Source organism: Mirounga leonina, unplaced genomic scaffold (assembly GCF_011800145.1).
Source record: "Mirounga leonina isolate KUSES-001 unplaced genomic scaffold, KU_Mleo_1.0 Mir_154, whole genome shotgun sequence".
NCBI lineage: Eukaryota > Metazoa > Chordata > Mammalia > Carnivora > Phocidae > Mirounga > Mirounga leonina.
This window is the reverse complement of record NW_023270389.1, coordinates 52101982-52116056: the sequence shown is the minus strand read 5'-3', so window position 1 is coordinate 52116056 and position 14075 is coordinate 52101982. Positions and strand designations below refer to the sequence as shown.

The window sequence follows — 14075 nt, the reverse complement described above, 5'->3', positions numbered from 1 at the left end:
ATGTGAAAAATAAACATATAAGAAGAAAATATTGGAGACTATTTTTGAGATTGCATAGGAAAAGCCACATCATTAAGAAAAGATAGTAATATATGTATTACGTATATAATATATACATATAAAAGATTTTATTAGAGCGCGTGCACTCACATGGTGGGGGAGGGACAGCTGGGGGAGAGAGAATCTCAAGCAGACTCCTTGCTGAGTGCACAACCTGATGCGGGCTTCTACCCCACAACCCTGAGATCATGACCTAGGTCGAAATCAGGAGTCAGATGCTCAATTGACTGAGCCACCCAGGTGCCCTGAAAGTTATAATTTAATACATAAACACTTAAACCTTCTGAATGAGAATGGTACCATAATAAATGATTTTTTTTGCTTTGATCTGCAGTTTAATTAAATTATTAGACAACACATTTTAACATTAAAAAAAACATTCATATATCATACTCATGGGGTTTCTTCCAAATGGACCATTAGTGTTAGGCACCAAAAATTTCAAGTGTGTGTGTGTGTGTGTATGTGTGTGTGTTTACCCTGTCCCACTGATACATCCTCAACCATTCTATGTAATAAATATGGCTTACTGACAGACTAAGAGAAGATATTTGTAATGCATTGGGGGTCCTTAATAAAACCCTCTGGTTTGGTGACTCACTGTAAATACTCATAGGTCTCAATATATAGTCATACTCACAGGTAGAATTAAGTTCAAGGGAACTTAAGCTAAACATTTATGTATATATATATTTTAATTAAAAATGCAGGATTAGAAACAAACCTTAAAAAGTATTAATTTTCATTCTTGATTAAGGGAACATAAGAGATTATATTACTCATTGTGCTTTGTTTTATCTTTTGAATTTCTTAAATCTCCACCCCTTCCAAAAAGCCCAGAGCACATTGATATCACATTTATATAATTATATTTTGGTTAATATATTAATTGAAAGGAAGAAATACTTTTTATCTTCTAATGTAGCTCTGATGGGTTGTTGGAATTAGTTAATCTTTGCAATGGTTTATGATTCTAAGTATATTTGATGGGGACCAGGTACTGTGTACTTTTTTGTGTTCTCAACACTCATAATGCTAAATATATTTTTAAATATGTATTTTTCACTGAAGATCTCAGATAAGAAGAGATTTCCTTTGCTTTACAAGTAAGTTTTTAGTTTTCTTTTCTAGTTATGTATTTTTAGTTTTTATTTTCAATTGTATAACATTGGAATGTTCTTGTCCTTCTCAGAATTCATGTTGAAATCCTAACTCTCAAGGTGATGATGATATTAGGCAGTAGGGCCTTTTGGGAAGTGATTAGGTCATGAAGGTGGAACCCTCATGATTGGGATTAGTACCGTTATAAAAGAGACCCCAGAAAACTAGCTTGTCCCTTCCATCTCTAAGGACTCTGTGAAAAGATACTGTCTGTGACCTAGAAGGTGGGATCCCACCAGACACTGAATCTGCCAGTGCTTTGATCTTGGCCTTTCCAGCATCCAGAACTGGGAGAAGTAAATGTCTGCTGTTTATAAGCCACCCAGTCTGTGGTATTTTGTTATAGCAGCCTTAACAGACTAAGACAAGACATTTCAGCTGCCTTTTCCTGGTTGCAGTCAACACAGTTTTGCTTAAGAGAATTACTGTGGTTGGTTTAAAATGACACATAACTTCAATGGCAAGGAACTGTCTGGAAAGCATCTAGATTTAAATGGCCTAGAGTGGACATTTAAGGTATGTTGTTTTTTGTTATAAAATTAGACAGATGAAAGCTTTTTAAACATCATGATAACTTGTTCATTTTTGTCATTTGATGATCTTATAAACTCGCTACTTGTATGCAACTCTAACAGGGAATCTTTGCTAGTTTATTGCAATATACTTAAATACTGCTTGGATACAAACATGAGTGGTCTTTCTTATACTCTTTGTCACTCTCTGCTGAGGAAAGGATAATGGAGTTAAAGAAGTATGAGATGAATAGGACTGAATTTATATTTAGGTGGGAATGAATTCCTTACATTGGTGTGTGATTTTACCAGGTCTAGAACTGTTGCCTTGGTAGAAATATTTTGCTATATGCCTGCTTAACTCAGGATCTCTGCTAGTCATAATTGGATAGTTACCGATGAGTTTTGTCTACAGGAAGGCTGCAGTTATAATACATTTAGTTGTGGATGGGATAGGGTCTAGGTGGTGCCCAGGATGATGTGTGTTTCCTATGATAGGTTGCTGGAAGGATTACTAGCCTTAAAAAATTTTCATTTATTTAGTGATTAATTCATTTGATATATATTGTTTAGTCTTTTAGACACTGTTAATAAGTGCTGTGAATAAAAAGAGGATAGAACAGTTCCTTCCCTTGAAGATCTGATACTCTGTATAATTAAATGCAGAATGAGAACTACATTGTTCTTTTAATTCATCCTATTGTAGGCCATTCATAGAGGTTAAGACATCATACCTGAAGTTCAGACCTGGATTTGACCCCAAGCTCTGTCTATGCCTCTATGACCTTGGCCAGGTTATTTAACTTCTCTAATGCTTAGTTTTCTCATTTGTAAAATAGAGATAAAGTAGAATCTGCTGTATAGGGATGAAGGAGGATTAAATAATATCATTCATTTTAAGTATTTTGTAAAATTCCTGGCACAGAGTAAGTACCAAATAAAATACCATCCTCCTCCTCCTCATTACCATCAACCTCATCCTCAGTAGTATTGCAAGTGTTGAATCTGAAAATAAAATCACATAAACTTTTAGGTCCAAGGCCAATAATTACAATACATATCTGCTTAAAATGGATGTGGGGCAGGGTGTAGGCTCTTCATCTCCACTGAAGCACTTTAGTAGATCCTGGAGATTTCTATGGGGCAATGTCCTTTTGAAAAGCATTTAGATAGTTCTTTTCTTTGAGCACTTTAAATATGTTATTTTACTGTCTTTTTGTTTTCATAGTTTCTGTTGAGAAATATGCATTCCTTTGAACATTCATTGTTTCTGTTTGTTTTTTTTTCTGTATACTTTTTATTATCTTTTCAGCAGTTTGATTATATTGATTATTATCTTTTCAGCAGTTTGATTATTTATTTGTTTTTAAAGATTTTATTTATTTATTTGACAGAGAGAGACAGCGAGAGAGGGAACACAAGCAGGGGGAGTGGGAGAGGGAGAAGCAGGCTTCCCATGGAGCAGGGAGCCCAATGCGGGGCTCGATCCCCGGACCCTGGGATCATGACCTGAGCTGAAGGCAGACGCTTAATGACTAAGCCACCCAGGCACCCCTTTTTGAATTTATTTTTATTGGAGTTCACTCAGATTCTTGAATCTATAAATTTATATCTTTCACCACATATGGGAAGTTTCCAGTCATTATATCTTAGAAATATTTTTTTTCTGCATCAGTCACTTTCTCTTCCTGGTACTCAGACAACAAAAATGTTAGGTATTTTCATATTATTCCACGTTTCCTGAGGCTCTCTTCATTATTTGTTGCATTTTTTTCTCTCTGTTCTTCAGTTTAGGTAATTTCTGTTGACCTGTGTTCAAGTTCATTGACTCTTTACTCTCCATTCTTTTGAGCCCCTCTACTGAATTTTTAATTTTAGATATTCTATTTTTCTGTTCTTAAATTTACTTTGGTTCTTTTTACATTTTCTGTTTCTCTGCCAAGGATTTCAATGTTTTCATTCATTTCAGGTGTATATACCTTTATATCATGGAGCATGGTTATAAAACCAATTTTAAAGTCCTTGATAATTTCCACAACTGCATACTCTTGGGATTGGTATGTGTTGATTCTTCTTTCCCTTGAGAGTTGGTTACCTTTTTCTGTTTTTTTTTTGTTAACTGGATTATTTTCTAGACTTTCTGAATCTTTTGTTTTGAGATTCTTTTTCCATAAAATCCTCTGAAGAACATTGATTTTATTTATTTTAGCAGGCAGTCTACCTGGTGATGTCCAGACTGCAAGTTTTATTTTCCTTTCTGGTTCCAAAGTCACTTCAGTTTCCAAAACCTTTGCTGTGCTTCTTTGGTTTGTTACACACATATACAGCATGGTGGTGAGCCCGAAACTTGTATTATTAGTTCATACACAAAATTAGGGATTACCTTCTCCTCAACTCTCCTTGGGAGTTCTCCCATAGTCTCTGGGATCCTGGGGCCCATTTTCCTTCTTCTAAGTAGAAAGACAGATTTCTCACTTAGAGTTTTTTGTTTTGTTGTGCTGTCTAGCAGTCTTGCATGCCTGGAGTCTACTCTAGGACAAAGTGGTAAGAGAAAAGAGAAGAAAATAGTGGAGGTTTCCTTTTCCATTTTTGAATCACAGGAGTGAACCCATTTGCTCCAGTGTTCTAGACATTAACACAGGTTTTTTCCTCCAAGTTTTAGACGTCTGTGGTCCTCTCCCCCTCCCCCCCGACCTTTCCCCCATTGCAGTGCAGCTCCATAACTGGGGCTGGCCTTAAGGTAGAACTGGGAGAGAGAAAAGAGAGATTAAACAAAACCAGAACAAGTCATAATTCCCCAAACACTCTCTGGTTTGCAGACACTCCTTTTTCTGTTTTTAAATTTCTTTTACAGTTTTGTTGTTGTTTGCACAGTTCTACAACTGGGACTGCCCTTAGGTTAAATCTGGGAGGTGAAAGTTGGGGCAGGGGGTGGGGGGGGAAGGAAACTCAACACTATACTTGTAATTCTTCAAGTTTTGACTCTTCTCTTTAATTATTGTTTACTTTTTTAAAAAGAATTTTTATGTACTTTTAATATTCTGTTCAGTGTTTCTAGTTAAGAGAGATAAGCCATAGGAGACTTAGTACTTCAACTTGACTTGTTCTGCCAGTTTTTGCTTTAGGTGTTTTGAAGCTCTGGTGTTAGGGGGCATAACCACTTAAAATTACTATGTTTTCATGATGTACTGACCCTTTATCATTGTGAAGTGTCTCTTTTTCCCCTTAACAGGGTAAAGTGTCTCTTTCTCCCCTTGTTTTAAAGTCTAATATTTGATATTAATATAACTACTCTAGTTTTCTTACAATTAGTGTTTGCATGGTATGTCTACTATTTTTTTTTTAATTATTTCTAGTCTATTTGTGTCTTTAAAGTGTGTTTCTTGTAGTTAGCATATAGTTGAGCTTTTCTTTTTTTATCCAGTCTGATGAACTTTTAATTGACCAGGGGTCAGCAAATTACTTCCCATGGGCCAAACCCTACTTGTTTTCAGTATGGCTTTCAAGGTAAGAATTGTTTTTACATCTTTAAAGGGTTGAAAACAAGTCAAAGGAGAATAATATTTTGTGATACAGGAAAGTTATATGAAATTTAAATTAAAAGTGTCCATAAATTAAGTTTTGAATTTTGTTAAAAAAATTGTGGAAGGCCTCTCTTTTTATATAACTACCTGCATAATATCCAAATTTTTCCTTGGTCCACAAAGCCTAAAATATTTATTAATATGGCCCTTTATAGAAAAAGCTGGTGACCCTTGTCTTTGACCATTTATATTTAATGTAATTTTTTACATGTTTGGATATGTGTATCTACTTTCTTGCTATTTGTTTTCTCCTTGTCCCTTTTGTTTTTTGTGTCTTTCCCCCTTTTCCTGCTTTCCTTTGGATTGAATATTTTTTAATATTATATTTTATCCCCCTACTGCTTTATTAACTGTGTAATTGTATACAGTTGTATACAAATTGTATAATTTTTTTTTTTAAAGATTTTATTTATTTATTTGAGACAGAGAGAATGAGAGAGAGAGAGCACATGAGAGGGGGGAGGGTCAGAGGGAGAAGCAAGCTCCTTGCTGAGCAGGGAGCCCGATGTGGGACTCGATCCAGGGACTCCAGGATCATGACCTAAGCCGAAGGCAGTTGCTTAACCAACTGAGCCACCCAGGCGCCCTGTTTTATTGTTTTAGTGCTTGCTCTGAGGTTTATGACTCAAGTCTTTAACAGGTCTGTTTTAAAAATATACCACTTCAGGTATACTGTGAGGATCTTCCGTTTCTTTTCTTGCAGACTTTATGCTTTTGTTGTCATTCATTTTGCTTACACGTTACAAATTCTACAAAATACTCATTTTTCACTTTAAAAAATCTGTTATATTTTAAAGAAATGAAAAAGCAAGGAAAAATTCTTACCCTCATATTTATAACTTCTGGTGCTCTTCAGTTTTCCTCTAGTATCATTTTCCTTTATCCCAAGGAACTTCTTTAACATTCTTCTTTTCTTCTGCAATTTAGAATCTGCTTTCATAGTCACCCAGGGAGTATTTGATTTCACATCTTGCATTTTTTAGCTCTAGAATTTCTTTTGGTCCTTTGTCTTTCATTTTTTCTCCTTGTTTTGTTAGATGTTTTTCTTTAAATTCTCAATCATATTTATGATAGTTATTTTAAAGGCTTTGTCTGCTTATTTTGTCATTTGTCTTTTTTGGGATCAATTTCTGTACTGTTTCTCTATTTGGGGTTTACAGAGTTCTCTGAATCTGTCAGTTACACAGATTATTAGAATACTTTTTTCAAAAAGCTTTTTTGTCCCTTTTCTCTGTTTTTTTTTTTTTTAAACTCCAACTACATATAACTTACACCACTTGAACTACTTTATCTCTCATATTCATCAGTTACTAAAACATGATTTAATCATAGAATCTTGCAAATAACTGTTGTGTGCTTGCTAAGTTAATAAAAAACACATGTAAGTCTAGACATGTTAGCATTCAGCCTTAACATGTATTTTTTGTGTTTTTTTTAATTTATCCCTTTTGAAATAGAGACATTGAACTGATTCTAAAGGGGAAAAAAACAGTTTCAGTGATTAAAGAACATGGTAGATGAAGTAATTAATTTTGAATGGGTTTAGTTTCTTAATAGAAGAAAAGTCGGAGATGAGGTTGCATGTTATAATGTTTGGGAGCTGGTAATGGCTTTTGTGAATTTTTTGTTAATATCCTATTAAGTGGCATCCTGGTGGTGAGGATTTGAGCCTGGTGCAAGGATCTAGTTTGGGTGAAACAGGTATGCTTGGATATGGGTAATGGGGAGAGGTGGAGACTAGCTCAATGTGGGTTTCACGTGGGGATGGAAAGAGTGGCAAAGGGAGAATTTAATAGTATCTGATATATGCAGATAGATACTCTCTAACTACAGTTGGACCTTTGCTGCATGCTGTGCTTAGAATTTTCTTTTTTTTTTTTTTAAAGATTTTATTTATTTATTTGACAGAGAGAGACACAGAGAGAGAGGGAACACAAGCAGGGGGAGTGGGAGGGAGAGAAGCAGGCTTCCCGCAGAGCAGGGAGCCCGATGTGGGGCTCGATCCCAGGACCCTGGGATCATGACCTGAGCCGAAGGCAGACGCTTAACCGACTGAGCCACCCAGGTGCCCTGTGCTTAGAATTTTCTAAAGTGAACAATTTTTGTTTTGTTTTGTTTTGTTTTGTTTTAGAAACTCATTGATGGGGAGAGGAGAATTAGGGGAAGCAATCATAGGCTCATAGGATCATTCATAGGAAGCAATCATAGGATCCATTGGAATACTTACATAGTTCATAGAGGTCAGCAAGCCAGGAAGGAGCCAAAAAGGGGCTTGCTTTTGTTGTTATTGGTACGAGATGTAACATCTTAATATTGTTTACTTTTTCTTGGGAAGTTAGGCTCCTTAATAAATTTGGTGCTATGCAGGATCTTTACAGCCAAGACAGACTTTGAACTTATTTTAGTTTTATTTAATCATCATTATTTTTAGGCTACTTCACCTTGCCTTTATTTATTTTTTAATTTTAAAAAAGATTTTATTTGAGAAAGAGAGAGGGACAGAGAGAGCATGAGTAGGGAGGAGGGGCAGAGGGGAAAGGAGAAGCAGGCTCCCTGGCTAAGCAAGGAGCCTGACATGGGGCTGGATCCAGGATCATGAGATCATGACCTGAGCTGAAGGCAGATGCTCAACCGACTGAGCCACATAGGTGCCCCACTTGCCTTTAGTGTAGTTCTTTTCTCCTTATTGTTCTACATCATTTGAACTCTGTAATTTTTTCCCCTTTTCCTCTAAAGAAGTTATAGCTAAGTAAGATAATACTTTGAGAGGCTTTGAAAGTATAAAATTCCAGAACTCCGAACTACGATGTAGCATAAACATCAAAAGAAGTGAAAACACAGACCTAAATTTTGTTTGCAGTTTTTCATTTGTTTTTGGGCAGTAGGTGAAATTGTACTGTGAAGTTTTCCATTAATTTTTGAGTGGGTGTGTATGCGTTTTTCTTTAGAAATTTCTACACCCAGACCGACTTCTCCAAGTGGATTACCTGAAGAAGATAGTGTTTTATTTAACAAACTGACCTACTTAGGATGTATGAAGGTTTCTTCCCCACGTAATGAAGTGGAGGCTCTACGGGCAATGGCAACTATGAAATCTTCCAGTCAGCACCCCTTTCCTGTTACTCTGTATGTGCCAAATGTTCCAGAAGGTTCTGTGAGGTAAGCTCTAGTCTTTTTTATTTCCCCTAGACATGTATGAAATTTTTTGCATGGTGGTGATGATGTTATATCATAAATGAGGCCTAGGACTTACTGTGAATTCACTTTTACTCTGTAGACATGAAAAATAAACATGTTTAGGCTTAGACAGTGTTGCTTATTTATGAGAGTCTTTTACAAAATTATGCTTAGAATATTATAAATGGAAATAGAACTTCAAACATACCTATAATTTGTGTTTCTTTATTTGGAAGGAACATAAAAATCTGTCTTCCCCTTGTCATATAACCGTGGTTCAAGAACTAGAGTGAGGGGCTCCTGGGTGATCAATCTAGGGCTTAGGATTTACATAGGGAGAGTTATTTACTCCTAAATCCCACAAACTCCTTTTAATTTCTGTTTTAACTTCTTTTGTTCAACTTTGGAATCACTCTGACCTTTTTTGTTTTGGGTAAGAGACGTCTTGGTTGAACAATGACCTAGGTCTTAGATAAACTTACAGGTGCTGTTGTAAATAGAAATGAATGCCATGGCAGAACAAGGCTAGCAATTAGGGATGGGTGACATAGATTTTACCAGGTAATGTATACTTGGCTTTGGGAGTAAATGAATAGCATCATAGGAGATACAAAAATTAAGTAATTGTTAAAAGAAGTTGAAGAATTTGTGTGTGTGTGTATGTGTATAAATACGTATATCTGTACGTATATACACACATATACATATATACACAAACATAGCAAAATATTTTAATACATTATTATAACCAGTTTTTGTGATTTTAAGATAATTATGTATATATGTCATTAGTATAATAGAACTGTTTGCTTTTGTTCTTTGATAGTTAATATTTTGTTTTATTTTTTATTACTTTTCTGTAGAATTATAGACCAATCCAACAATCTGGAGTTAGCTTCTTTTCCGATCTATAAGGTGTTATTCTGTGCACGTGGACATGATGGGACAACAGAGAGCAATTGCTTTGCATTTACAGAGAGTTCCCATGGTTCAGAAGAATTTCAGATACATGTTTTCTCTTGTGAAATTAAAGAGGCTGTAAGTATAATATATTGTAGCAATTTGCTATCAAGATGAATTAGGGTAATATTTTTGAACCCTAGTCTCACTGTTGTATAAATTATTATGTATCACTATATACTCTATTACATAAATTTGGAGATTTCTAAAGAGAAAGTTAATATTTAATGGCATAGAACTAAATATGGAAAACTAAATCTGATAACTGTGCATTGAAGTGGTATCATAGGTAGGGCACTCTCAGCTTAACAGATGTAACAGAAAAATCCTACTTGAAGAGCTCTCCTCCTACCCTACCATGGTAGTAATTGCTTAGGCTTAGAAAGGGCCTCTTTTGGTTATTTTTCCCAAGTTGATTGGTCCATGTGACTTTTTTAAAAGCATCTATAACAAAACATGTTTTCTGCTGGACTGATGGTTGCATATTGCTTTCATGTAGATATTGGACTAAGATTGCTTCATGAAATCTGTGGTTTTCACTGATTATTTGTTATGTTCATTCCTCAGAGGATGACTTTTGCTCTATGGAACTGGCCTAATTAAAAGTACAAATCTCGGGGTGCCTGGGTGGCTCATTCAGTTAAGCGTATACCTTCAGCTCAGGTCACGATCCCAGGGTCCTGAGATTGAGCCCCAGGTCAGGCTCCCTGCTGAGCGGGGAGCCTGCTTCTCCCTCTCCTGCTCTTCCTGCTTGTGCGTGCATGCTCTTTCTCTCTGTCAAATAAATAAATAAAATCTTTAGAAAAAATACAAATCTCACCTATAGCAGGGGTATCAACTTGTAGTTTTTTGAAGATGCTAGTTATGTTCCTCTTAGTAATTACTAACTGGTTTATTCTGAGACTGGAGAAGTGGTGGTTAAATACATGGAGAAATTGCCTTCTTTTCTGTATTTGTTGGATTCTCCCCAAATTAAAAATAGATTGCACTTTAAAAAAAAAATTCCAGTATAGTTGGGGTGCCTGGCTCGCTCAGTCTGTAGAGTGTACAGCTCTTGATCTCAGGGTTGTGAGTTTGAGCCCCACGTTTGGTGTAGAGATTACTTAAATAAATACAAAAACTTAAAAAAAAATTCCAGTATAGTTAACATGCAGCATTAGTTTCAAGTGTAATTAGGTTGTACTTTTATTTATTTTTTTAAAGATTTTATTTATTTATTTATTTGACAGAGAGAGAGACAGCAAGAGAGGGAACACAAGCAGGGGGAGTGGGAAAGGGAGAAGCAGGCTTCCCACCGAGCAGGGAGCCTGATGCGGGGCTCGATCCCAGGACCCTGGGATCATGACCTGAGCCGAAGGCAGATGCTTAACCGACTGAGCCACCCAGGTGCCCCTAGGTTGTACTTTTAGAACTTCAGTGCTTAAAACCATTTTAAAGGCATTAATAAATTTGCTTGGATGGGCAAAGCTAAGGTGTGTTTGCTTTTGGAAATATAAATTGTCAGCAGGAAATGCTAAAAACAGCTATTCTATTTTCTGTTTACCATGAAACAAACAAACCATTGTATTAACAGGACTTCTAAGAGTTTATTTCTGGCCACGACATGGGAACTCAGAGAAATGTACTATTTCTGTGTGATTGATACTAAGCATGAGGGATAGGTCAGTTCTTATGCCCTGGTGACTAATTTTATTTATACTAAATGAACATGCATAAACACTCATACTTTAGATTGTAGCCATATGAGCCAGAACCCATGTCTGTATAAGAAGTTCAAGTTAGTTTTTTTTTGTTTTTAAAAAATACATCTGAATCTGTTTCATGCCAGCATTTCTATATTTATGTATATACTGTCTGGTCAAAGGTGTGATAGGAGAGTGAATGAGTACAAGTGTGCCTGGCACTTAGGAGGCAGTGAATATAAATATGTTGAAAGAGTATCTGTGTGTTTGTGAATGAAGGGGTCTGTTTCTGATCCTCACAACTCCACTACAGAAGTGAGGAAGCAGAGGGTAGAGTCCTGGCATTTCATGTTGGCAGCATTTAACACACCTGTGTGGTTTCTGGGTAATTGGCGCTTAACAACAATGAAATTTGAAGGAAGGAAGGAACTTTGAAGGAAATGAACTTTGAAGACTTGGAGAACCTCCTGCTTGGAGAGGTAGAAACACTACTGCAGAAGGAAATGGAAAGGGGACCTGGCTTGCAAGCATTTTTCATAATTATGACGGTATGAAACTCTTTTTGGATTATAGCATCCTCTTATTTATGGGTGAGGGAACTGTGTGTCATTTTTGAGAGCTTTAATAGTGGGTAAGCAGTGGACAAAGCTGTGGGGGAATTCTCAGCCTGACCATTTTGGATATGGTCTTAAATAGTACTGTATTTCTAGAGCGGATATTTGGTATATTGAAGGTTATGAGAAAGTGATGTCCATGTATTTAATTATTTTTAGAGTACATTTTTGGAAGTGTTCCATTATGGGGCATTGGTGGCAAAATTCATTATTTGAAGGAGAAATACATGACATTTGTCATTAAACTTTATTATGAGAGATATTTCTAAATGAAAAAAATAACCAGTATAAATGTAGAGCTTATGCCAGGCACTGTGCTAAGCATTTTCTTGACATTCATAAAATCTCTATGATATAGATAGTATTTATTTTGATTAGTGATCTCGTCTGCCTGGAGCAGTTCTAGTTTATGTCTGTTGTCCAGGTATATTATTAGTAGCACTCCATCTTATTCTCAGAAGGTTTCCGGTTTGGCTGATAAATTGTATGGTTACCCTTTGTTTATCCCAAGGCTAAGAGAATATACAATAGAGCTGGGTTTCAAATGGAAGTCTCTGACTCTGAATACCCATATAATTTTCAGTAACAACTTTCCTGTTGCTTAAATATTATAAATAGCAAATATGGATTTTTTTCATTATGTTTTATAAAGGCATTTAGCACTCATATAGTTTACATTCTACCCACCTTTGGGTTTTACCCATGCCTTATACAGAGGATGTCCATCTTCCTCTTTCCCCTCAAAAAATAATGACCCATTTTAATTAATCTGAAGTCTTTAGATGCATTTACTGGTTGTCTCATTATCTGGTTCCTGAGTTTCTTGTTCTGTGGTGAAGGCAGAGCTTTAGTCCTTAGTTTCTGGGTCCCTCTTGATGGGCACAAACAATTGGCAAAAATAGTTCAGGAACAGGTAATGGACATTCTTATTGCCTAAATATGTACTGTGCAGCAATGTTACTAACTAACTTGTTTTCCATTGTTTGCAGAGTGCCCGGATGAGATCTGAAGTTTGTCTGTTAAAAGCAAGAAGACATCGCAACTTCAAGCAGGAGTAGCTGCATGGCTGCCACGACCCACTGTCACTGTCCTGCTATTATTTCACCCTAAAATCCCACAAGCAGCAGGCACTGGTAGTGTTAGGGGGACGCCAGTGAAGGTCATAGCTCTGTGGGACCTGGCATAAGGATTAGGTGTTCCCACAGAAGGGTTAGAATACATTTGACTTGATAGACCCTGGAGGTTCATCTGTAGGGCTCTGCTGGAGTGGATCTCGATTACCTATGGCAAGAGTCGGGGAATCCAACCCGAGGTTTCTTGATACCGATGATTTTGTTCAGGGAAAGTGATGTACTGTTTCTGCTGAAGAATTGCAGACAAAACAAAATATCCAAAAGCATAGTGAAAAAAGCCAGGGAGACATATACCCTGTTGCATCTTTATGGATACATTGTACAAAACTGTTTGTAAAGATATTTTTAAAAGGCTTAGTTGACTGCCTTTCAGAATTTTTTAAGTCAGTGTAACTAGTTTCCTCAAAACAGGTTTGATGTCTGTTGTTTGTATATTTTAACATACTTATCCATTACTAGCAATTCTCAGTGTTACATTTTAGAAGCATGGTTATTATCTGGTGTTAAAGGCATTCAGAGGTATTTCATGGTAGATATCAGGGGTATCATTGGGAAGATCTTCATTCTTAATGCACTGTCTTTTTGGGGAAGGAAGGGGGGTTGCTGAAATGTCACTGTGTAAGAGAAACCTTATTCCTTGTATGGGAAAATATTATTTCTAAACATATGTATTGAGATGGCATTTTAGCAAAATGCCTTATTTTGGAAATTAATTCTGAAGTTATGTTACTAGTGTTTTCCATAAATAAATTTATTTTTATAATTTTTTAAAAGTTTCTCATATGAGGGGTGCCCGGGTGGCTCAGTTGGTTAAGCATCTGACTCTTGATTTTGGCTCAGGTCATGATCTCAGGGTCCTGAGATGGAACCTCCTGTGGGGCTCTGCGCTCAGCAGGGAGTCTGCTTGAGTTTCTCTCCCTCTGCCCCGCGCCCCCCCCACCCCAGCCCCGCATGGTCTCTTTCTCTCCCTCTCAAATAAATATACCTTAAAAAAAGTTTCTTGTATGATATGCTTATTTTAGTTCCTTTCAGTGAGTAATATATTTGAATAATTTGTTTCTAAAAATTTAACACATTATCTTTCAGGATGTGATTTATAGAATGATTTTTCTACATCTATTTCTTGGGTGAACATTTTCTTGATACATGGTATTTTTAAAAGAGTCAGTTCTCTTTCACCAATATTAACGAA

General features: G+C 36.3%; 1 protein-coding gene across 3 annotated transcripts in view; it reads left to right on the top strand.

The window, feature by feature from the left end:
* The window catches only part of RABGAP1L (RAB GTPase activating protein 1 like), a 769071-nt gene that overhangs the window by 73358 nt on the left and 681638 nt on the right, over window positions 1–14075 (top strand). For all 3 annotated transcript variants that reach the window (XM_035010758.1, XM_035010757.1, XM_035010759.1), the window contains 2 exons: window positions 8266–8476; window positions 9358–9532. In XM_035010758.1, coding sequence (XP_034866649.1) covers window positions 8266–8476; window positions 9358–9532 — 386 coding nt within the window. The remainder of the gene's footprint in view (window positions 1–8265; window positions 8477–9357; window positions 9533–14075) is intronic.